At 33.8% G+C, this 27,146-nt stretch overlaps 1 protein-coding gene across 2 annotated transcripts in view; it reads left to right on the forward strand.

The window, feature by feature from the left end:
- Positions 1-27,146, forward strand: part of LOC126737473 (monocarboxylate transporter 2-like) — a 670,913-nt gene that overhangs the window by 359,163 nt on the left and 284,604 nt on the right. For both annotated transcript variants that reach the window (XM_050442387.1, XM_050442388.1), the window contains one exon: positions 25,396-25,624. In XM_050442387.1, coding sequence (XP_050298344.1) covers positions 25,396-25,624 — 229 coding nt within the window. The remainder of the gene's footprint in view (positions 1-25,395; positions 25,625-27,146) is intronic.

Genomic DNA, 27,146 nt, shown 5'->3' on the forward strand with positions numbered 1-27,146 from the left:
GGCGGAAGGGAACTTATAAGATATTCTCTTATAGTATCCCTGATAATGGACATGTTAACATATGAAACATATAAGATTTATAGTTTTTTAAATAAATTTAGTGGAGGATGTCCGAAACACTTTTAGTTATTCGTTGATCTATTAACTCTACTGCAAGAATGAACAATTGCTGAATATAAATCAAGTATAGATAAAAAATTACAACGGACCCAGTACTGATCCCTACTTAACGTTTGTATTAACCGAAAGCGAGTCTGAATACATACCATCAATACTAACTTTTTAATAATAATAAAAATAAATGTGTTTGTTGAAACCAATCCTAATACAGCATAGCTAAGAATTGAATAAAAAAAGCGTGTTAAAAAAATATCACTGTAGGTTAGTTTACTTTTGATTTCTGATCACATAAATAGTCCTTGAAAAAAACTGAATTTTTATCAAACCCAATATAGTTTAACATTGCATTTGACACATCGTGACTAGCCGTGTCAAATGCTTTCGAAAAATCAAGCAATACAATGGACGTTAACTTTTGATTATCGATAGCTGTAATGATATTATCAGTTACATTTAAGAGTGCATCTTAGTAGAAGTTCTCGAAAATCCTATTTGGAAATCAGATATAATATTGTTTTTTAAAGGTATCTTGTTACTTCCTTATACACAGCCCTTTCTAGCACAACCATTTTTGATAAAACTAGTTATCATCAAACACGTCTTAAATCCGTTAATATTTTCTGCTTGGAAGTCCTCATCTAATAGATTCCTTCCACTGTTCAGAAAAACCATATGTTATTTAAACAAACATTTATAATGTTTTTGAAGGTGGTAGACAATGGTACAGTGAAAACATCTTGTCGGACTTGCATTGTCTTATTTATTTAATGTAAGACGACGTTTCGGTTGGTAAGTATCTCCATCCGTTATCAAGTGTAAACTGACTTAAACAACTAATTAACTTAAATAAATAAGACAATGCAAGTCCGACAAGATGTTTTCAAACATTTATAATGTGGCATACCTGTAGAAAAGTAGTGGGAAACAATAATTTAACATCCACTGTTATCATTTGTTGGTGCGTTTGATTTTATGGAATTAAATTGGCGTTTTACTGTATTTACTGTAACTAGCTCAAAGTACAAAACTTTCATTATTCTAAATTTATTTAAAATTTGATACATCAAAGCTGTATTTTGACACTCCGAATCCCTCCTATTAACCACTTATTCACTCTATTTTATATAACAAGGAGGAAAATAAGGTGAAAGTCGCACCAATGTAGCCATAACATGAAATACATTTAACCTAATTAATAAACGCTACATTTATAAGACTTTGACTTTTAGTTTATTTTCCTCCTTGTTACATATTATTAAAGACTCTTTGAGAATAATGAATTAATTTTTTGAAATCTACTCTGGCTTATATATTCAAGCCTAAGTCAATAAGAGCCTTTCAGTCTTTTTTATTACTACGAGAAAACATCCTATTTATGTCAGCTTTCTTTTCGCTCCTGAAACTTGATTTTCAAATTGCAAATTTTATAAAATATGATCTCACAAGAACTTAATAAAAGGTTATTTTTTATAATTTTTAAAAACCTCTTTTATTTGTGTTTCGGTCTTTTCTAACAAATCTAAAATCATCCATTGTAGGACTGCATATTAATGCTAGAATTAAGCCATATTTTTGATAAACTAATTATGTCTAGTTGATTATTTGCAACTATCAGCTTCTTCACCTTTTGAAAATGTGGAATTGAAGATCTAACATGTAAGTATAATACTCGATAATGTGAAATGATATTATATAACAGTAAAATTTTAATAATAAATTAATATTTAGGTGTAAACTTTAGAGCAGATGGCCTGCAGGTGTAAACTAGTTACTATATTTCACTATCCTATGTTCCAAAAGTAACAATTAAAAAAAAAAAGAATTTCTGAATGTAATCAAAAATTGCTAAAGTTATCAAGCATAAGAACAACGTAATGTACAATCTTAGAATATTGAAAGGGTAGAATTAGTAAACAATAACTTTGTATGAGTTCAACATGTGCACAGGGGCAAGGGGGGTGTTTTGCTTACAAACATATTAATCAATTCTCTATTGTCAAGTTTACACGTATTTTCAAAAGAGGAAATTCTCAGCTATATATCAACACATATAATAATGTTAATTTAAATTATTGATGCTAGATTTTGGATTAAAAAGTAGAAATAGATATATATATATATATTATTCTAAGACCAAAAATCACATCTTTAAAGCAAAAAAAAATTATTAACATTCTTTCTCCTAAAACCGCATCTAAAAAGTTTGAAAAGGCAATACCGCATCGGGCAAAAGCTAATGTCATCTTGCAAAATGTCATCTTGACAAACAGCTTTGTATTTATATTCAGCATTTGTGAAGTTCTGTGTTTTCTTTAGTTTTTGGTTGAAAAGGGTAAAAGGTTGAGTCATTTCAGTGGTTTTGTGAACTGTTACAATAGTAAAAGTGCCGTTTGTGCCGCACCATGGGAAAAGGCGGTTTAAGCCGATCTTTTAATAAGTAAATATCGATATTGTCACAAGATCGTATTAAGGGACGACCGTGGCGTCGTCATAAACGTAGAATAATAAAAACTTATTAAAAAATCTATAACAATTATAAAATATTTAACTTGCATAAAAACGCTCGTTATTGGAAAAGTACCTTTACTCTAATGAAGTACGTTAGAAAAACTCACAAAGAGTTCATAAACGCTAATATTGTTTATAATTTAAAGCATAATTTATTAATAATAAATAATAATCATGTAAAAATTTGTTGACGACGACACTGGTAAAGATTACTTGTGTCGGTGGAATAAACAATGCGATCGAGCGGCGTTGCGATGTTGTTGCCTTTTTCTTTAACATAAGTTATCTACATTCATTTAACTTTGAATGTTGACTGCTTTTTAGAGTATTTTATCGTATTTTATGAAAAAAAATTGCTTCATATTTTATTAAAGAAAAATATGTTCTGCACCTGTCTAATTTAGTGTATCTGTAAAATTTGTATGATATTATAAAGTGTATTTTTTTGCAATTTCTATATAAGCATTTGGCATCATTGCATCAGAGATGTTGCAAACAAACAAAATGCTCATAGTTCATAGTGCAATGATAATTCTAGCCTTTCAATGTTCAATCAAATTACCACCATATGACACACAATTGAAAACATAACTTTTAAGTATCATTCATGTAATTCGGTAAACGTAACGAGAAGTTATTATAGCAAGTTAATAAGATATAAAATCTAAAATTCCGTAAACTTACTCTTAGATTCCATCTTAACATTTAGAGAGAATCAATTTGTGAGAGAATCAACATATTAATATATAAAAAATTTATACGTACCAAATAATAAACAAAGCTTTGTAATTCCAAATAAAGAACACAAGCAAAAAAAACAGTCTTGAATTAAATAATGTTGCCCTATGGAGCCATGTGGATTTATATTTTTTTATCCTCTCTACATCCTGTCTATCATTCACCCTTATGTTATGTTATGTAAAATGGTATGTTATCATTTCCCTTTTTAAATATTTATTATCATTTAATAAATACATTTCCATTCAGCCACCACCCTCCTGCACAAATACTTCTTTAAAAATTTATGATTTTTTAATACATTGGCACGGAACTGATCTGTGTGAAACGAGACTATTAGTAGTAGCCTGCAGGCGGCTTATCTCCCGTTGTTTTAGATTGATAACATGATTTTATGTGGCCGCCGACAGTCCTGCATATTCAGTTTTATTCTTTTAGTGAACACTGAAAGAATTTTTCTGCGAAGATTTTCGTTTTCTTTATAAGGTACACCAAATATGCGAATATATAGGTTTCTGGCTGACTGTTCGCATTTACCGACTTCCTTAATTAGCACCATGTTTTGACTTTGCAACTCATCGATTTTGCCTTGGAGAGCTTCTATTTCTTTATCAGGCTCATTTGCGACCTGCTACAACTTCTCGTCCACCATTTTTACAATTTGTTGATTTCTTCGAGAAAATCACTTACCGATGTTTTTATTTTTTTCTAAATCGACAGCTGTCAGTTCCATTTGGATGCTGCTTGCACTGCGTAAATTCATGCGACCATACAACTAAAGATACTAGTAATGGTTTTTTATGATAACTAGTAATTAAAGTCTTTAAAAAACACTATTTCTTTCGGCAAATTTTGAAACTATAAAAGCAACGTATATGCGTAGTTACTCAAGTGCCATCTCTCATCTTAAAAAATAAAAAAAAGCCATTGAAGATCTTCCATATAATCAGACAATGTTTGCTGCAAAAAAAATCTCATTATAGAATCCTTTCCGGCATTTAAAAGCCCATTGCCACCAAAACAACCATATTTTCCAAACCCATATTTTTCGACATAATCTCTCTGAAAAAGCCAAAATGTTAAAGCGTTTTACTGGCGTCCTGCTGCAACTGTAATTATTTTTAATGTGCCACTCTTTTCCTTCTGATCCTTGTGTGCGCCGCTTTATGACGGGGGAATGGAGGGGCCAGCAACACTAGCGTAGCGGCTTTAATCTCTTCGTAAATCGTCATTTTTTATTTCAAAGAAAGAAAAATCCCCACTTAAAACTGTTTGAACCGTATAGCTGTGAAATGTCAATGTATTCTTACTTGTGTGGGAGGAATAAATGGCCAATTAAGCGCTAATAATCATTGTTCGTGGATCTGGATGTTAAGGATTGTACAGTAGCGGCTCGAGAAAATCGCAGAGATGTGAAAAAAGAATGATTGTATAAACAAATCAATATTTTAGCCATTTTTTAAATATATATCTCAGTGTAAAAGGTGGATATATAAAAAAAATTGAAAAATTGCTGTTCTAGAACTTTATTTCTATCTTAGTTTAAATAATAATAAAGACCAATTACAATCTCTTAAATAAGTGAAATATGCTAAAACTAATAATATTTCATTAAAATAAAACCTGTTTGTGCATATTTAAACGAATTTATATGGAAAAAAGTCCATTATAAAGATTATTCTTATCTGGGTTAATGCATAACTCCCCTCTAAAAAAAGACCCGGGAAGTATTGTTAACAGTAAATTTTCTCCAAAACGAGCGTCGTGCTGAATTTATTTGTCCATTTGGTAAACGGACCGGAAAACTATACGTGGAAGAAGAGATGCAAAAAATTTGTAGTTAAGGGGACGCCGCTAACTTATAGAATAACTCAGTGGCAGAACAAATAGTTGGTAATTCACGAAAATGTCTCCCTATCATTATTGCTTATTAGGAAATACTAAAAAATAAATTTACTGTCACGTTTTTATCGGTCGTTAGGTGTTAATTAAAACACTCGATGTATAAAAATAGTCAACAAATTTATTTATCCACTTAATTTACTAAATACTACTATTTATGTGTGATTTAAATATCGCACCAACATTCCGGCCTAAACTGAATTTCTGTCAATTGGCCTCCCAACGGCAACGCAGCTCCTTATATACTCGGCAGACCACTGTTTTGAAAAATTTCCTAACCTCTACGCGTCTCCAGAGATGTCGTGCGGTGTGCCCGCTTGCGTCATTCCGGAATGTCTAAGAACACTGGTACTCGCGGCGTTGTCAATATCGTTATACTGACCCCTTCCTAAGCTCATTTTGTTCCGAAATGATTCCAAACATGGTGGATATTAGCAAAACGCTTCCCTCTTGCAACTGGACCTCTTGTAGAAATAACAATTATCGCTTTTAACTAGAGAACGTTGTTAGAGAATTTACCAGCACATCAGAACTTGCACCTCTTTAGACCTGAAGACTACTTCTAATATGCGGCAAATTATCGAGTCCGGATGTGAGTTTAGAATTGCTAGGCTTCTCAGATCCTCGGCAAGCAAGTCCTTCTTTAGAAAACACAAAGCGTCCCAAAACGTCTTTATAGGTTGGCTTCTGATATAAGCCTCTTAGCTGATCAGGTAAAAAAATTTTCTGCGAGTCTCCTCATCGGTAATCTTAAGTGCTTTCCCAACTCTGCGATTAAACCGACGCAGTTCTTAAATTTTATTCCGAACTGTCTGAAAACCGCAGCAATTCCTCCAGATATTGTGGCAGAGGTATACTGTATTTGTACTCAGTAAGATGAACATCGTTGATGACTTTCAGCATTTTATATGATTCATCTCAGGTTATTTAAAGTTTCAGTAACAAACCAGACATAACAGTAGAGTCATAGAGCCAAACCAAGTCACCGCTGTTGGCCCTCTTGTCTTTGGCTTTGACATGATATGCGTTCTTCAGTTAATTATAAAGTGACGCACATGACTATGAATGACATATATTTTCCAACGCATCTCATATACGTGGTCTTCCTCGGCAACATAGGTAACCTAACTTCACATCGCATGAGAGAGAACAAGTTCTCTTCCCATCACTATTCGAGTCAAAGACGGCCTGTGCTTTCATGGATGACTGATCTATAGGTCAGTAGGAACAAGTGAAGAAACCTATCCCAGTCTCCTTGGTTCCATCTCCAAATATCAATGGTTTTACTCGTTAGTTTCACCACGCCATGTGACTGCAGCTGTAATGCAGTAGTTCTCGTTTTCTTAAATCCCAACGTCTTACAGATGTTCCGGAAAATGCTTATTGATCCGTCTTTCCGGAAAATGTCGTCCTTAGTTTAAATATAGATGCAATGTTACACCAAATCAGCACATCCATTATTTCATTAAAAGTGGCGGCGACGGTGGAGACTTCCTGGTATAGAGGGTATATCTTAATTCATTTGCTAAAGTGGTCTAGTATCTGATGATCTATCAAAAGGAGTGAAAGTATCTTATGATAGAATTTTATTATCAACAGAATCGAAAACTTGAAAATAAAACGTACAAAGTTCAAATAAAAGAAATTGAAACAAAAAAAGTCAAGAAATTATTTCAATATGTTAAATGTTTAAATGTTCAAGTGTTGACCTTTCACTTCTATACATTTTTCTAAACGATCGATGCACAGAGTGCAGCATCTGTGGAGTTATCTGCCCGTAACCTCATAGAAATCAGGGCATCAAATCAGGTGATCGTGGCGGCCAGTGGACTGCTCCACTGCGACCTATCCAACGTCCATTGAAGTCACGATCAGAGAGAACACTTGGCGCGCAACGCGTGAATAATGTGCAGGACAACCATCATGCTGGTACCACATATTTATTCTCACTTCAAAACACACATCTTCCAAAAATACTGGTAGAATCTCCAGCAAAAAATTACGGTATTTTTGGTCTGTAAGGACACCATCAATAAAATAAAGTCCTATGACTTTATCATTGATGATGCGATACCAGACATTCACAGCCCATGGCCGGTGATGTTCTATCGCTCGAAACCACCTGTGATTTTCAACTGCCCAATAATGTATGTTATGACGATTAACTACACCATAGTTTGTAAATGAAGCTTCATCAGTGAATAAGAGGCGCAGAAAGAAATTGTTATTTTCATGCAACTGATTTTGGGCCCATTCACAAAACAACACTCGATTTTGGAAATCATTCCCGTGAAGCTCTTAATATAACGACAAGTGAACGGATGAAACTTGTGGCGTTTCAAAATTCTCAGTACACCGATTTTGGAGATTCCAGAAGCAGAAGAAATTGATCGTGAGCTGACTCCAGGATTATGGGCAACTAAGGGGTAGCTAAGACGGCAATTTCATTATTTTGACTGGTAATGCTTCTCTTTCGTGATCGATTTATTTTTCTCACACTTCCATCTTCTATAAAGTGGTTCACTACACGATAAAATGATGCTCGCGATAGAAGTCGCCGTTGAGGATGTCGCATGGTATACATGCATAGTTCAGATTCACCATAGATAAGAACCATTTCAACTTTTTCATTTATTGTTAGGCATTCCATAGTCACTCAACAAAATAGTCAAATACTTATAACTGAACGAATACTGTGAACCAAAATAATCTCTTATTTACTTTAATCATCAGTATTTGTTTACAATCGCCTGAAATACCTGAGATAAACACGTGAGATCTGTTCACTATAGAAAATGTTCGCATCATAATAACTTGCACTGATCATTGATCAACAATGCCTTGTCACAACAATATTGAAGAATTGCTGAACCAAAGCTATTCCTGTTTCTAATGTCATTGTCAAGGAAAAAATTCGTAAAAGAATCAAGAATTAATATCTTGAAAAGGAGAGGTCGCATGTAAAAAAGTTTCAGATGAAAGTTACTTATTTTTTAACATTAAATCAGATACTATTAAAAAAAATAGAGGTTTCTATGCAAAGAAGTAAAGTTGACTTCATTTGACCTTGAAGACGTCCACTCAAGGTCAAACCAATGACGTCATTTTATGGCCCCCTGAAAACCATTCAAACTTCACCTGAAACATTTTCTGGATGCATGTTTAGTTTTCGAGATATTGCGATGTCTCAAGTTAAATGACCACCCTGTATATCTTTTCCGCGCATTTAAAGCTGTTACTAGTTTTGTCTTATATTAAAGATTTTTGAAAACTCTTTTTAATTTATTTCATGCATTTAAAGTAATTTAATAATTAATAAACTAAGCATTAATTTTTAATTGAATTTTAAGTATCTGTTATTTTCCGTTTTATTCCTGGTTTTTCAGAATGCTTTTTGTGCCCTGGACCAATTAAAATATTAATTAACGAACGAATTGTTAATTAACAATTTAACTTATTTTCTTAAATCTATTTTAGTCTTCTAGTTTTATTCTTTATTTAGTTTCTATTTTTTACATTTTTGATAGGTATTTAAAAAATTTTTTTCTAAAGCATTGTCTAATTTTTCCTGTCTTTGGGCATTTAAACTATATTCTTATGCTGAGAGATTTTGAGTAATTTTTATTCTATTTATTCCAGGCATTTTAAATTATTTCTTTTGGTTTGATTGGGATCTTTTCTATAACTTGAAACAGCTTTTAAAGTGATTTTTTATATATTCTAGGCTTTTATATTTTCTGTTTTGTTCCAGTTATTTAAAGTCTTATATCCTGGATCAGTCTTTCACTTGATTATTCTTTAATTCCAGACATTTGACACCAACTTATTACAGATATTTGAAATACTGATTATTGGGATCATTCTGGTGTCCGGGATAAACCTTTATAATTAGTTGTAAAATATTAACGCGCATGTACGCACACATGGCATATACCCCATTATGTACTGTTCTTATTAATATATAAAACATTTTGACGTCTTTTGTATTATTCCTACTCTTCTTTAAATTGTGTATATGTTTTAAAGGCTTTTGGAAGTATTCTCAGGCTTTTAAAGGTGTTTTAAGTTTTTTCCTGGAATTTGAAAACATTCTTTTAAGGCAGACAAAATTATGGTTTATTTCCAGACTTTTAATATATTTTCCAGAGATTTTAAGTCACTTTTAAATTTTGTTTCTGCATTTATCACTTTTTTGTTTGGTATCCTGGATGGGCCTTTAAACTAATTTTTGTATACTTTGGAATTTCACTCCTAACTCACCTGAATTCATTATTCTTAGATCCACTGAATAGAGGTTCCCAATACGCTCCTAGAATTAACAAAATTGAAAAAACAAACAAACTCCAACATTGAAAATGGTAAACAAATCAGAATAATTTGGCAGGAACGTCTTATCCTGTCCTGATATAATGTCCTAATGCGGCGAAACGCGTAACCTTTTAATAGACGCTTGATTTGTGAAACTTTGACTTTGAGTATACTTTCTCTTCCTTTGGTCATATATCTAAGTCTCTTTGAGAATAATGGATGATTATTTTGAATTACGTCTTATCCTTATAGCATATCTGGAAGAATTATTCTTGAATGTATAATTAATGTATGGATTCAAGTTCAAGTCAACAGCAAATATCAAAGTTACTTTTCACGTACTTCTGACATAAGAAAATTAAATTTCTAAGAAAAGCCACACCATCTAAAACAAAATATAAACTCAACTTAGCACCTATATACGTTCGCTTTTAATTAAATTCTTGAGTTAGAAAGTCTTCTTGTTTGCCTTATAGTGTTATCTCCTGGCGGCCTTGTCCGCAACTTTAAAGCGTTAAGAGCTTTTTTAACAACTTCCTGCTTAAAAGGAAGACCAGAAGGGCAAAATTGCATAATTTTACTAAAAGAACGTACTTAATTATTTTGAACTTCTATAACGAATGATTAAGGGTAAAAAAGTTATATGTTTCTGTTGCAAGAACGCAACTTTACGGGTTATTGATTTAATTCTTGTAGAAAATAAGATTTTTGTATTTGCATTTATTGATCTATGTCTTAGAAATAAAATGCTAAGCGTTGTATAATGTATTTTATTCTATATTTTTAAATTTATTCTCTACAATATTACCTAAAGCATTTTCTCGATACACTTCTCTCAAAGCATAAAATTGCACTTTAGAGATAGACTAAAAAAAAACAATATTTAAACGCTCTGAATAATATGACCTAAGGGCAATATTTTCAGGAGAAATATCTTTGTTTTATTTAAACCTGATATAGAATATGCAGATTTTTATTAAAAAAGAAAATAAAACAACTGTACTATTTAAATTTAAAGGCATAAATAAAAGTTCTTATATTATTTATCATTGTTCTTTATAAAATTCCAGAGATTCGTAAACAATCACCACTGTGATTGTAAAGCGTTGATGCAATTTAACTAAGCAACCATTAACTGCAAATTTGATTTTTTTAGAGTGACAATTAAAGATTTACAATTTAAGAAAAATGTGATACAAAGGGCATATCGACTGTAAATTTAAAGAATTATAATTGTGATTTTTAAAACAATCTTTATTGAGCTTTTCAAGGAGTCGTCTAATATTTAACACTCATTCCGAGTATCCGGATACCGAGTGTCAGCTCTGCCAAATACGAAAATAATCTAAGTTGCTCTAGTATATTGCGAATTATTATTACTAATAATTTTATGCTACCAAAGGCTAACTGTAGGCATTAAAACTTGCGACTTACTTTAAAAAGTCCATTTTTCTGTATCCAACAATAGAAGTACTTTTAGTACTTCTTATACTGTTAATCTTAGTACTGAACTAACCTCAAATCTCGAACCCCAAGCCAAAATAATAACAGAACTAAAAGTGATTGAGGAGTTAAAAAATAATTTTTATTTTAAGAAAAAGCAGTGGCGTAGTATTTTTTCCTATTAAGACCTATTACTTTCCTTTTAAGACCTGTAGGGACGCCACTGGCAGAGAAATTTTTTATTTGCACATCAAAAAATGCGTCTTGATGCATAAAATACATGTACCAAGTTTCATAAAAATGTCTACAATATTTTTTAAGTTAATATTAAAAAACTGATTTTTTTTAAACTTTAACACCCTGTATCTCAAAAGTTAAGACGTTTAGGACATATGTCCATAAGAACTTTTTTTCTTAAAATGGGTCCAGGAATCACCCCCTTAAATATTAGCACGTCTTTACGGAACACCCTGTATGTGTTAATTATGTATACAGAGTGTCTCATAACTTAGTAGAGACAGAGCAACAGCATATTATTCGCTTAAATTTCAAAGTTCTCAATGCTTAAAGTTCTTCAAAAAGCAGCATATCAGTACAAAATTTGGTAGTAGGTGGTTTTTGGGAGCGAGAAATTCGAATTGAATGGTAGTTTATGTGTACATCCTAGAGGGCGCTGTCAATGACATTCCGAGGTGACAAAAACGTGTACAATTTTTTTGTGCCTCAGGATATATGAGTTTTTTTTATAAAAATATCAGCTTTTTAATTAATATTACTTTAAAAAGTTATACCGTTTTCAAGTCGCTTAGAGCGACCATTTTAGATACAATAGAATCTTTCATTTTGAATGCGGACTAAATAAAACAATTTATTGATGTTATGATTTGCATTCTTTTCTAGGAAAATTTAATTTTTCATTCATCGAGGAATAAGTTAATCAAAAATACATACAGAGCTAAGCAGTACTAAGGGAAAGTAACCCATATAAAAAAAAGAAACGAGCATATCCTGCATTATTGAAACCATGACTTTTAAATTTAATTTTTCAATATTTTTATAACAGTCTTAGATAGTTCGCTTTTTTTAGCAACAATTTCTTTTAAAAGTCGATAATGCCACAATACGACGTTTTTTCTAAACAGTAATGAGGGACATGATATGCGTATATACCCAAGATAATTTTAACGCACGAAGAGCTCGACGGCGATATGTAGATATGTTTCCAAGTAAAAGGCATACTAATTTCCAAACTTTCAGAAACCTGTACGACAGACTTGGAGAAGAGCTTGAGAGCGGTTTTTTCGTCCTTCAGCAATTCCTCGAATATTCCTTAAAGAAAAACTGCATTCTTACCATTTCACTCCTGTTTAAAATTTGCTATCCCTCCTCCCCTCGACCTTCAGAAAAGACTTGAATTCGCTCGATTCTGTCGCAATTTTCTTAAATAAGATTTTGTTTAATAACGGAGCGACTTTTACCAGAAGAGGACTTTTCAATTTCAGAAATAAACATGCTTGAGATATTGAAAATACTTGAAAATAGAACGTCACTTCCAACATGAATTCAAAATGAATGTTTGTTATGCTATTATTGGTAATTACTTTCCTGGACTAACAAAGTTACCACCGAATTTAAACGGCGAGCTCCATTTAAATTTTTTACAAAATAAGTTGATCAACCTTTTGGAACGCCTCCCATTGCAATTACGGAGACGCATGATTTTCATGCAGGATGGTGCCCCTGCTCACTTTTCCAGACCTGTCAGGGAATATCTCAACTAATTTTATGCTAACCGCTGGATAGGTCATGAGAGCCAAATGCCTTATTAGTCGCCCTAATTTTAACCCCCTCGAATTTGCCATATAAGGATACATGAAATCAGTTATTTATCAAGACACAATTAATACTCCAGAAAATAATTTTTGATTACCTTGTAATAACTAACAGAATTATTATGAATGATTTTTGAATATTCATTATTCATCTATTCATTGTAGACTCTGATTCAAATAGCCTTCAAATTCAAATGCTTTTACCAGCTGAAATTAAAAAAAAAACCTTTACTTTGATCTTTACACTCATCTAACAGTTAACTCTAAGTGCTTCTAAAACCGATTCAATATTATATAGTTAAAGTTACAGGACATTTCCCAATAAAAAAAAATAATTATAATTCAAAGAACAAAGTATCGACTGTAAATTTAAAAAAATCTCAACTATGATCTTCACAAAAAACTTAGCCAACAATAATCGGTCTTTAGTACAAGTTAAATTTGAATAACTGTGATTTTTGAAGAATTATAACTTCGTAATAAATTTTCAAATATGTTCTTCTACTACCTTATGAAACACCGCCTGTAACTGACGAGTGGGATGAACTGAGTAGTTCTACCGCGATGGGTGGCGGTCTCAAGCCCGGATAAAGTAAGGAGGGTTCTTAGGCAAGGTTAGCTCCCTGACTAGGGTAAAAAAAAGCTACGGCTCATAGAGAAGAAGCAACAAGTCTCGGAAAATAGACGGATCACTTTGGAAGCAACCCACGCGCGGAAAAGGATTAAACCAAACGGAAAACTACTAGAATTGCCATGTAACCTCATGGAATGCAAGGGATCAGAAAATACTTTTGGAAACGAATAAATACAAGATAGATATATGCAGACTATCCGAGAGAAAATGTCAGGACATGATAAAGCTGCAAAGCAATATCTCGAGAGTCGGCATTCTTCTAAACAAAAGGTGCATTGGCACAATAAAAAACCTCACATACGTAAGCGACAGCATATTGAAAGTCACACTTACTTTCTCCGAAAGAACCACTGGATCTTATAAGTATATAAGCCTCTGACACAAAAGAATCACCATACGAATTTTTAAAAAGGGATAAAAATCCAAATCCGAGAACTACAGAGGGATTCTAGAACACACCATTGAAAACAAAGATGAACAACAAAAATTTTGGAAGAACAGATTGACAACTCTGTTTATTGTAAGACAGGTAAAAAAGGAGGTGATCAAATTCAGCTACCCTGCTTCTTCTTCTTCTTCTCTAGCCTGTATCTATCCACTCCTGAATGTAGGCCTCTTCCTGTGCTTTCCATGTTTGTTACCTAGGGCAGTTTGGAGCCAGTTTCTCCCTGCTATTCGTTGGATGTCGTCCGGCTACCGGGCAGGTGATCTTCCCGCATTTCTTTTTGTGGCTCTTGGGCGCCATTGCATGATTTTGTTAGTCCATCTAGATGGGTCTTGCCTTGCAACGTGACCTGCCCATCTCCATTTTAGTTCGGCTACTCTTCTCATAACATCCGTTACCTTTGTCCTTCTTCGAATCTCATCGTTTCTAATGTGGTCTCTTAAGCTAGTTCCCAGCATGGCGCGCTCCATGGCTCTCTGGGTTGTTCTGAGTCTTTCTGCGCTCCTCTTTGTCAGTGTCATCGTCTCGAGTCCATACGTTGTAACGGGTAATATGCAAGCCTCGTAGACTTTCCGCTTAAGATTAATTGGGATGCTTTAGGATTTTAGGTCTTCCGAATGCTGCCCATGCTAAGTCTTGTTCTCCGGTATATTTCGGCTGTTTGGTTTTGTTTTCCCAGTCTGACAGCGTGGCCCAGGTATATGTATTCATTGACGTTTTCGAGAGCGTGGCCTTCTATAGTTATTACTGTTTGTTCGTTGGTCATTATTTTGGTTTTGTTTAGATTCATCTTGAGTCCGATTTGTTTTGATGTTTCTTGCAGTTCTTCCAACATATCTTTTAGCTCGTTGATGTCATCACTAATGACAACAATATCATCAGCAAATCGAAGGTGAATTAGTCGAGCTCCATTTACGTTGATACCTTTATTTCCCCATGGCAGCTTTTTAAACAAGCTTTCCAGTGCCATCGTGAAGAGCTTAGGGGATATGGCGAGGGTCCATATGGATATGGAGTCCTTGATGGTCCTTGGCGGACCCCTTTTTCTATCTTGATCTTATTTGTTGATGCTTCTTCGTTGATGTGTTGGAGTATCTTGTGTCAATTCTTGCCTCGTCCATTGCGTTCAGGACAGCCCAGGTCTCGACAGAATCAAACGCCTTCTCGTAATCGACGAACGCCATGTGCAGAGTTATGTTATACTCGGAGCATTTCTCTATAAGAGTACGGACGTTTTGTAGATGGTCATTTGTACTAAATTCCTTCCTGAATCCTGCTTGCTCGACTGGTTGATAGAAGTCAAGTTTATTTGTCAGCCGGTTGGTCAAAACTTTTGTGAGAAGCTTGTACAAGTGTGAAAAAAGACTGATCGGTCGATAGTTTGCAATATTGGTGTTGTCCCCTTTTTTGAAGATTAAAACAACCTCGGCATTTTGCCAAGATTCCGGTATTTTCTCTTCGCTAATACATTTGTTTAAAAGGAGACAAAGGGCATGCTCAAGCGCTGCTCCTTCAATTTTTAGCATCTCAGCGGTAACGCGGTCTTCTCCAGGTGCTTTCCTATTTTTCATTTGTTTCAGGGCCTTTCCAAGTTCGCTTCTGTTTACTTCTGGTATATCTTCGGATCCAACGTTCTGAATTTCTTGCCAGGCGATGTTTGGTTTAGGCAGGGTTGATGTATACAAGTCCTTGTAGAAGTCTTGAAGGACATTTATTACTATCTGTAACCGTTTCCCCATTTTTATTTTTTATTTTAAAAAGTGTTTTCCTTCCTCCAGACATATTTGACCTGAGTACTTTCATGTTTGAGTTTTTTTCAATAGCTCTTTCTATTAGCTGATTATTCTGAGATCTTAGGTCTTTTCGACATTCTTTGTTTATTGTTTTACATATCTCCCTGTATTCATTTGAGTCTCTGGCAGTTCTTTTCCTTTGGGCTATTAGCTTCAGTGTGTTTGGGCTTAGTTTGGATGGTTTTTTTACTTTGTACTTACAGCAAATTTTCTTTGTTGCTACCTGGATACTGCTCGTTATGGTTGTTGATAGCTCGTCCAGTTCCATTTTCGTCAGGTAATTTAAGTTGTGCAGTTTGGCTTCTAGAATAGTTTGATATTCGTCTACCTTTAACATCAATGTTTCAGTGGTTGGATAGTTTCCTTTTTGAACCATCTTTTTCCTTTCAGCTTTAGTGTTGATTAGCAATCTTGTTCGGACCAATCGGTGATCGCTGCCTGTATCTAAAGAGTTTAAGACAGACACATCTTGGCATATGTCTCGTCTGTTGGAAATTATATAGTCTATTTCATTTTTTATTTGTCCGTCCGGGCTTCTCCAAGTCCACTTTCTCTGGGGGGGTTTTTTGTAAAAGGTGTTCAAACAGTATAGATTTTGATGTTGGAGGTATTCTAGTAGCATTTCTCCTCTGTCGTTTCGGTTTCCTATACTATATGATCCTATATTTGGGGGATCGTCTTCGTTTTTCCGGCCGATTTTCGCGTTAAAATATCCCATAATGATTTGAAACTTGGCGTTTTCCGACCTTTGAGCTGTCTCGATGTCTTCATAAAATTGTTCGACTTCTTGGTCTGGAGTGTTCAGCGTTGTTGTGTCAGCGTTCTTCTGATATAATAGGTGTCCAGACGTAAGGGTGGTCACACTCTCTCCTTGACGTCTAGTTTCACTTAGGCCAATTATATCCCATTTGATATGCTCTACTTTGTTTTCCAGGATCTCAAGGTGTTCCTTTGATCTCATAGTGTGGGTGTTATACGTAGCAATTTTGATTTCAATCTTTGAAGCGGGGTTGATGTTTGGGTTTATTGAGTTTTTGCCTCCCCCAGAATATTTGGTCTGCGGGAGGTATTTGGTTTCCCTCCTACCACCCATATCTGGAAGGCATTCCCCTATCCGCCACCTTGGGACGCGCCCTCTAGGGGTTACAGGCTCTCCCGAGGGACTGCCCTGCTTATGTGTATTTTATTGACCTAATAAAAGCGTTCGACAAAGTACATGACCGATATACTGGATTTGAGAAGGAAACAAATCCCGACATCAATCATAAACGTAATTAGAAATCTTAACACAGCTACAGGAATAAAAGTCGACCAACAAACCACAAAAGACGATATTATACACAGTGTGGCAACAATGAACAGGAACTAAACAACAAACCAATCAGCATGGTATGCTATGCAGATGATGCGATACTCCTGGCCGAAACGGAAAACGATCTGCAAAGGCAAACACACAAGTTTTATAAGATTTGTGACAAATGCAACATTTTATTCTCCATTGATGAGACAAAAGTAGGATTTTCTATAAAGAACCAATAAGTTGTAAAGTCGTAATAGATAATAAACCAATAGAACAAGTAATGAGCTTCCATTACTTAGGAGCGGCCATATCAAGCAGCAACAACCCGATAAATGAAATAAACACCAAAAATCGCAATGCAAAACAAAATAGTTTGTTTTGCATTGAGCAAAACAAACTATTATTGAGCTATGATTGAGCTGTAGTAACGTGCAGTTTTATTGGTGATTTTCAAATCACGTGACATTCGCCGAAGCTGAAGATTTATTTATTAATTTCTTGTTAAGAAGTGAACAACATTACATTTAGACAAATTAACCTATTAATCAATAGTATACTTACCTTATTATCACAAGCATATTTTTCTTCATCTAAAATAGGCTTTGCATGATAGTTATTATATTTGCAACGTTCAATTTTCATTTCTGTACTATCAAAAATATATTGAAATATAATATGCTCATTCTAATGTAAGCATAGAATCTGTCTGACTCGTGTTTCTTAAGCTCTTTAAGTTATGGTATTCCCCTAGGTGCTTACTGCCTTTTTTGGTTTATAGAATGAAATGGAAACTGGAGATTTGAGGAATTACAAATGATCCACCACTTTTCACTTAAAAGCATGTCGTCGCTACTGTTTCTTCTATACATAATTATAATTTAAAGTTGATTTTCTCGAAGTAATCATAAAGGACACTGAAAGGAAGGCATCTCCGGTATGTCCTGCCTTTTAACGATGTAAGCCTCGACTGCGATCGCGACCTCCACCGCGTTCATCCATGTATCTTTGGCATGTCCGTACCCTAACAGACTTTAAGGTCTATTAGTCTGAATCAAATAAACTTTCATGTACTGAAAATAATAAAAACATATTTTTTTTTACATTTATTAATTTTTATATAATCACCTAACAGCAAACTACTCTCATGGGCTTTTTAACGTGAGTAATGAACTGATTAAATAATATTGAGTTAGAGTCAGAAGACATACTTTCTACTTATTACAAATATAAATAAATTTAAAAAAAGTTTTTTAGAATGTAGTTTTAGGATTTCATTAAATTTAAGTTATGCTCCTTTATCATGTATTTTAACCTTTTAACCTGCCTGAGGCAATAGAATTTATAAGATGAACTTACAGACCCCCTTTGTTATCCCTGATGATGGAAATGTTATATGTGCGAAACATGTAGGATTTATAGTTTTTTAAATAAATTTAACACTTTTAGTTACCCAAAAAAAGTAATTCAAAGAACAATAGATCGACTGTAGGGTAAGTCCGGGATAGTTGGCTCACTTTTTAAAAAAATGACATAAGATGAAAACCCAAAAGTTAATCAAACCAAAGAAAAGAGATTTAACATAAGCATTTATTCCAGTTAACGTCAAATGTAACATTTAAAGAAAAACTAAAAAATCTAACTCTACAAACAGTTTAAAAAAAATAAGCTGAATGGGCCAACTCTCCCAGATGCTATATGTTAGTTGGCTCACCCATACTGGGTCAGACGGCCCATTAAAAAAACTTAATTTAACATCGCTTTTTTGATAAAATTTTGCCACATAGGTCACAGAGATTCAGATATTTAGAGCAGCTTTCATGGAACCACCTTGTGCAGTGAATACATTGAATCCAGTCATCAGTTTTAGTTGTGAGTTTGTATATCTCGCCACATCCAAGGCATTCTGTAGAATCGTCTTCTTGTGAGCAATCCTCAGATTCGGAAACATAGTCGTCTGATGTGTCAAGTTTTCTCGCTCTTGGTTTTTGGGTGGATAGGTTTAATTTATTTTTCCCTTTTATGTTTTTAGTTTGTTCCTTTACACATGAATCATTTGACCCATCATCATTATTTTTTTGTTTTTGCTTGTTTATAATTGTCGTATTTTTTTTAATTTCTTTTTTCTTTTCTTTGTCCTTCTTACGCGCGTTAGCCAATTTTTGTTTTTGAATATTTTCTGGAGATGTTAGGACGCAAGCTACCTGTTTTGTTTTTTTTCGTGCATTTTCAATATTAGCTGATGTGCTTGGAACAGGCGAAAATTTGTTTAACAGTGTTCCCGGTGTGTCCTGATTTTGATCTTCATCACGTTCCGATGGTATGTTATTCAAGCCTGACGTTGACGTGGATGGTATTGCTTGTTCTTGTTTCATCATCATTATTAGCTCTATTTGCATCATTATTAACTATTGCCGTATTATCTAAAAATGTTTTTTTATAAATAAATAAAAATACGTTTGTTAGAGGGACTTACCCAAATTTATCATTTCCTCTTCAAATCCCAAATATGCGTACTCTGGTATGGCTGAAGGATTAAAGGGACAAACACCTATTGACCTAAAAGTAGATACAGCATTCTCAACTGTCGCAGCTTTTGATCACGCCTTAGATAGCAGCTGGCCAAATTGTAATCGGTTAATTTTCCTAGTTGGATTTGTTCTAATAAATGTGTTGCAAGTATTATTAAAGAAAGCTTAAAGGCTCTTAAAAAACATCTATCTAAAGGTTGGAGAAACTGTGTGGGATGACTAGGCAGGCAAAGAGGAATAACACCATGTTCATTAGCGTATTCAAGGATCTCTGATGAGATGCAATGGCTAGCATGCCCATCCAGTACAAGTAGAACTGTTCCTTGCGGTTTACGTGGTATAAATTGATTTTTTAGCCAAGCAAACATTATATCAGTGTTAATGTAAGCTGATTTTTCATTCATATAAACAGTGGATCCAGGGGGCATTCCATCTTCAAACTCAGCTTTTTTATTTTTTCCCTTGAATATACAAGTAGGTGGTATGCAATAACCTTCTGCATTACAACATGATATTACTGTTATGATTTCTCCCTTTTCTGAAGCAGTAATTGCAGCAACATTTTTTGAGCCTTTTGTAGCAATAACATAACCAGGTTTATTATTTAGTTGCCCGTTTCGTCCATATTAAATATGTGACCAGCTTTGTTCATTATTTCTCCTTCGATTAATGTGGTTTCAAGTAAATTAAAATACACAGAAACATCTGTCTTATTCATTCCTTTACAACGGGCTAGTGACACCCCTTCAGCTTTTCTAACACTTAGGTCGGGGTTTCGTTTTAAAAACATAGTTAACCAATCATACCCAGCCAGTTTTTTCTTCCTATTAAATGTGTGTTTAACTTTCAACTGCTCTGCCAAGTTAAATGCCATTGCTCTGACGCATTCACGAGTTGGTGCAAATCCATGTTTCTGTAATTTCTGGATATGTAGCTTAATTTTTTTGTCATTTTCGATACCAAGAACACAAGGTGGACCAAGAGCTCGTTTCTGGAAATCGTTGTTTTTGAAGCGCCTGCGAAATGTTGGTGGTGGAATGGTGAAAATTTTGTTTTTCCGGGATAGATAGCTTATGGGCAAACTAACCCATTTAGTAGTTGGGCCATCTATCCCAAAAGTCAGGGTGTGAGATGGCCCACTAAATATTTTCTAAGATTTATTAAATTTAAGAAGTACGGGTACATTAACATAACCTCAAAAATGCCCAAACCCAAAAGGAGTAACAAAAACGTGAAAAAAAAACAAAATTTTCAGAAAAAAACTATACATTACTTTTAAGGTTAAATATTTTTAATGCTTGTAAAATATTTTTTTTAGCAAAACATACCTTACAGTGTAGAAAAAAACCGCAAACCTGGATCACGATATATACAGCACGTTGAATAGCATGTGTCTAAAGCTACAGTGCCGTAAATCACATATATTTAGGAAATATTGGAAAGAGCCATCGGTGGAATTGGAAAGAGCCCGCCGGGTGACGGGCAATCTCTCCCGGAATTATGCTACATTTAAAAGATCTTAACTGTGATTTTACGATTTTCAAGAAGTCATCCAATAATAAACAGTGATCGGTTTTTGGCAATAATTAAATAATTTTCAAATAAAAAAAAAATTCATATAATCCTTTTTGCTGAAAACATGAAAAATCACTGTGATTTTTGAAAGACAATGAACGAACCATAGATATCTTTTTTGCGATTTTTGACCTTGTGTCTAGTTGAGTTGTTACAATAGTAGACTGATTCAAATTAACTTTTATCAGCTGAAAAATTCACAGTAACTTTGACAATAATTATTAGTTAGAGTCAGGGCACATTTACAAATAAAACTATATGTAGAAGATATATATATTTCAATATAATATATGCAACCTGAGCAATCCTTTACCAAATTATATAAAAGCTGTAACCACTGTTTATTAGATTTTTGCTTTTAATAAAAATTGACTAATGTTGAAAGTCTTCAATAGAGTGGCACATATGCTGACGGCAGCTTACCAGTCTGGAGAACATTAATAATTGGTGGTGGGTTGGCCTGAATTATTCTAGAGATACTTACCGTTTAAATTGTCGGCGCCATCCAGTTTGATGTGTTTATTTAAAGTGCAGCTAAAAGAACGTTTAACTGGCAAATTAGTTCTCATATAAACAAAAGGATGTAATTGCAATTTTTGGGTGCCTCTTCGATGGATAAAAGCTTTACAAGAATTGACAATACAACGTTGCCCCACTTAGATTTGTTGCAGCGAGTACGGAAATCATTCTTATCCCAAAAAGCAAAGTATTCAAATTACAGGAAAAACAATAGCAACAACCGCCCGGTATCGAAAATGCCAATAGGTAAAAAGTTGATCCTTGAGCATGGCGTACGTCACCAATGACAAAGACAGATGGATAGAAAAGTCAGGTTAGTCAGAGAGAGAGAGAGAAAAACATTAATCAACTTTACACTGGATGTCGCAATCAGTACTATCTTCATACAATATTAAATTATTACATTATAAAAGCAACCAAAAAAAAATAAAATAAAACGCTACAAGGCCTTCAAGTATTTTCGATTTCAGAAAGAAATTAGATCTTTGTTATTAAACAATATTATACAACCGACAGAACGGTATGTTTGTCTAACCTAAAATTAGCATTAAAATAAAAATTAAAAAAAAAATTAACAAAATAAATAAAATTGTAAATTTATATTTGTGTCTAAAATAAGAACTAGGTAAGGTAGTTTTGTAAAATAGTTGTAGTTAAAAAAAATAATTATTCTTATTGTATTTTCATAAAAAAAAAACTCCTTGGAGTTTCGTGCAAATTTAAGGAATTTTGTTTTTTTTCCTTTTATATGTTACATTGTAATGAATTTCAGGAAATAAAGTCGTTTATTAAGAAGAGATGTAAAAAATTTGAGGACACCGCTAACTTATAGAAAAATTCAGTAGCAGATCCAATAGTTAGCAATTCATGAAAATATGTTGCTCTCAACTCAAAAATATGGTTTATTAAAAAAATATATTAAAAAAAAGTTAATTACATTAATAACGTTTTCAATTTATTTTTAAACCAGCAACATTAACATGCATATTAAACGAGGAAAAAAAGCGATTTTCCCGAGGAAAAGCGTCAAGCTAACGCCCACCTTACTTTATAATTACTTTGAGGGATTTGGATCGCTTTTACTCCCCCTGGTCCTTTGGAGCACGTGTTTCGAATTAACTTTATTCTAGCGGGAATTCGCCTACGCTTTTTCTTGTTATTTATGGTAAATAAGGACATCAATTTTGATGGTGAAAGGGTGCTAAAGCAGATAGTGAGTGAAAATGTACAGGGTTGTCTTTTATATTTAGACAGAGCCTGGCTCGGTTACTATACGAGGTGAAAAAAAAAGTTTGATATAAAAGTTATAGGGTTTAACTTAAATCGCCAGGAAATGTTATAAAATATAATACAGGGGTATCGCAAAGTTAATAAAAAACACAAAGTTAATTTTTTTTAAATGGAACCCCTTGTATATTTTTACTTTAAATGAAAGACATTTTTTTTCTAATTTCAAAAATATATAAAATGTTAGTATTTAATTCATCATTTTTAAATAAAATTTGGTTTTTTGAAAAAAAAAACCTTTGAGCCTTGTTTCTTTAAATATTTACAAATGTTGTATATGGCCGCCATTATTTTCAACGCAGTTTCTATAATCTTTGTCCAGTTTTAACAGAGCATTTGAAATATATTCAGGGTGTTCTTCATTTAAGGAGTTTATACTTCTTTGAATTTTTTCCCTTAATTCCTCCAAATTTTCACTTCTTTCCTTATAAACTTCATTTTTAAGATACCCCCATAAAAAACTATCTAGAGGAGTCAAATCAGGGCTGTTTGGTGGCCAGTTAATGGTACCATGGGTTCCAATCCACTGAATAAAACGATTATTTAAAAAAATCCTTACTGGCCTAAAGTTATGAGGCGGGGCGCCATCTTGATGCCATATAATATTGGTATATTCTCTTAAAGGTATTTCTTCTAATAAAGCTTCAATCTCATTTTCTAGAAACCGCAAATACCTATTTCCAGTCAAAGATCCTTGAAATATAATGGGTCCAATTATTTGGTTTCTAAGGATACCACACCACACATTTAATGACATTCTGCCCTGTTTTTTTATTTCGACGTATGCGTGAGGATTTGCTGGTGCCCACATGTGAGTATTTTTTCTATTATACATCCCTGCTGTTGTAAATACAGCTTCATCCGTCCACAAGATTTTATTAAAGATATCGTTATCTACGTTTTTTATATCTATAAAACATCTGATTACAGTATGTTAGCCTTCTTATTTCATGATTATTTGTTAATTTTTGTACTGGCATCAATTTGTAAGGATGATATCCATATTTCTGAAGAACTCTTTGAATCTTAGATCTAGAGCATTGAAAGTGTCTACTAACATCTACGGTTGATAAGTATGGTTTTTCAACAAAAATCAAAGCATAAATTATAATTCTTATAAGGCTCTTAAATATAAAATAACTTATTACCTTGAAAATATAATAAAATTTGTAGTTCTTCATCCGCGTTAGCTAAAACTGTTCGTTTTTTTCTTTGTAGATTTTTGTGGTTTCTCATACTCCTTTCAGTGTAATAAAAAGTGGACCTAGCAGGAACTCTCATTTCGGGATGAATACGGTGATATTCAGCTTACGCTCGAGCAACATTATTGTTGTTTTTGTAAAACAACCTCATAATTTCAAACTTTTTTTCTTCGGTATAACCCATATTCAAAAGAAATAGCAGAAACATTGACAGTGACAGCCCAACAAATAACATTATTTATTTTATTGTTACCGATAAACACCATAGCAACGGGGATTCGGGTAAACAGTTGTTTTATTTTTTAATTTTTTAAAGATAAATATTGGGAAAACGGCTAAACCAAATATTAACATATTATATATTTTTGAAATCAGAAAAAAAATGTCTTTTATGTAATGTAAAAATATACAAGGCGTTCCATTTAAAAAAATGAACTGTGTATTTTTTATTAACTTTGCGATACCCTTGTATTATATTTTATAACATTTCCTGGCGATTTAAGGTAAACCCTACAACTTTTATATAAAACTTTTTTTTCCACCTCGTATAATAACCGAGCTAGGCTTTGCCTAAATATAAAAAAGAACCCGGTACAGATATTATTCGCATTATGTTGAGTATGAGCAATTTTAAGTCATATCTTATACAGATCAGGATAGAGTTTTTCGGCTCAATATCGATATTATACCTACAAATTTCGCTATTACGAAATTTTTACTTAACTTTACTTTACTTTAAAATAATACTTAGACTACATCGTCGACTATATTTCTGAAATATCCTATTTAATATGAAGATATATCTTCATTTCTTATTATGATATAAAAATTTGTACTTTTAAGAAATATTTACTAATTGTCTGGAAATAAGGACATAGGATTTATTTATTATTAGATTATTTAGATGTTATTTCTTATTATTAATTAATAAGAAATTGCCTTTTAAATACCTTCGCTTGTCTACCAAACAATTAAAGAAACATACTCCGTTTAAAAACAATAAAATATTTAAGTAACGCTTAGACCCTTAGAACGCTAACACCCCTTAACACTTAGTAAATCTGGATGGAAAGGTGATTTCCTCGCATAACACTCCTTGACAAATTTACGAAATTCGTGCCCAGCGAAAATGCCGCAGCGCGTTATAAATTTTCCAACAGATTTAAACGGAACGCTCCGAAAGTTTACCTAGGACCTGTTGAAATGCACGTTCCCAGTATGATTCAAGTCGAGATTAATTATTATGAATATTTTATTTTAGATGCCTTCGAAAATGACAAACAGCGGCAGCCAATGCCATATGGTGGAGCAACCGAGTTGGTCCAGTCCATCTGCCAGCCCATCACCACCGCCTCCACCGCTACCGCCCCCAGTCGTCGCCAGATGGGCCAGAACTGAACAAAATAGCACCGATTCCTGCCCACATTGTAGAGGAAGATTGGCTTCTTTGCCTACTAGAACTACCAGTCTTAGTAGTTATAGTTGCAAAGGTAAGAAATTTGGTAAAATAAGGTTAAAAGTTGTATATATTGTCATGAAAAAACAAATTTGGCGCCAAACAATGTTGCACTTGCAAGAAAGTGTCAAAATTGGGCAATTTTCGATAATTTGGCCGAGGTTATGAAAAACCCAAAGGGTGTTTGGATTATTGCACTCATTGAGGTATGCATTGCAGTGATTTTATTGTTCGTCAGATCTGAATCACACAAGAAATAATCAACTTATTTATTTACTAACTTAAACTAGTATATGCGATAACTTACAACTACAAGAAATATTTATTTTCACCATATTTATTTACTACTATTTATCAGATTTAAATATCGCGTCAATATTCCGAGCTTCACGGCACGGAACTGTCAACTGACTCCTAGCGGCGACGCGGAGGTCATATACTGAACTGATCATGATTTCAGAAGATTCGCTAACCTTCCACGCGTCATCAGAGACGTCGTGCGCTATTCCACTTGTGCCATTCCGAAAAGATGCAGAAAGCTAATATTCTCGGCATTTCCAATATCGGTATACTGCCCCTTTCCTAAGCTCATTTCTTCCCGAAATGATTTCAAATATGTGTATGTCGATATCCGCAGAAGGTTTCTCGCAACTAGACGTCTTGTAGAACTGTAGACCTGAAAACCAGTTCTGACATGCTGCGAATCAACCTCAAATCTAGGTAAACAAATACGCATACAAGTTTAGGAAATGCTAAGCTTGTTAGATCATTGGCAAACAACGCCTTCTTTACAAAACACTAATCATCCGTAAAGATGTTGGATTTATAGGTTGACTTCTCATGTAAAGCCTTTTGGTAAGCAGCTAGATCTTTCTACCAGTCTCTTCATCGTTTGTCTTGAGTACTTGCCCGATTCTGGGGTAAACCGACGCAGCTGTTGAAGTTTTGCGAAATTACAGCCTCTTTTGCCTATCATATCGATGGTTCATGAATTTATCAAATGCCAAATCCGACTTTGTTTGGATTTGCCGCAGCTTGGCGCCTTCGTAGTTTTCTTAATAAGAAGCCAGTCTGTTAAAGTTAATTACTTGAGCTTTACCCCTCGGCAGCTCTTGTATTCTGTATAAAACATTGTTGATGGCTTCGACCACTTTGTATGCCCATCCTAGGATATTGGAAGTTTCGGCGACAAGCACTTCCGACTTTTTGGGTCATAGATCCAAATCAAGTCACAGTTGTTCTACCTCTGGTCTTTGGCATCGTTCAACCGATTGGTTGTATCTTGAACGGAAACTCGCACGTGAGTGTTAATGACATCCATCCTTTTGCGTAGTGTACCGACTTATTTCTTCCAGGCAACCTCGCGGTCAACGAATTTTTAGATGGGAAGGGGATCGACGTTTTCTTCCCATCACTATTTGACCGAAGACTCGACTGTGCTTTCATGGATCTATTAATCGGAGGCAGTAGAAATCAATAAAGAAACTAGTCTCAGTATCTTTGTTAGCTTCAGACTACTTTCGCTAAATACCGATTAATGCTATTCATTCGTTCTA

The sequence above is a fragment of the Anthonomus grandis genome, chromosome 6, assembly GCF_022605725.1.
Source record: "Anthonomus grandis grandis chromosome 6, icAntGran1.3, whole genome shotgun sequence".
Lineage (NCBI taxonomy): Eukaryota > Metazoa > Arthropoda > Insecta > Coleoptera > Curculionidae > Anthonomus > Anthonomus grandis.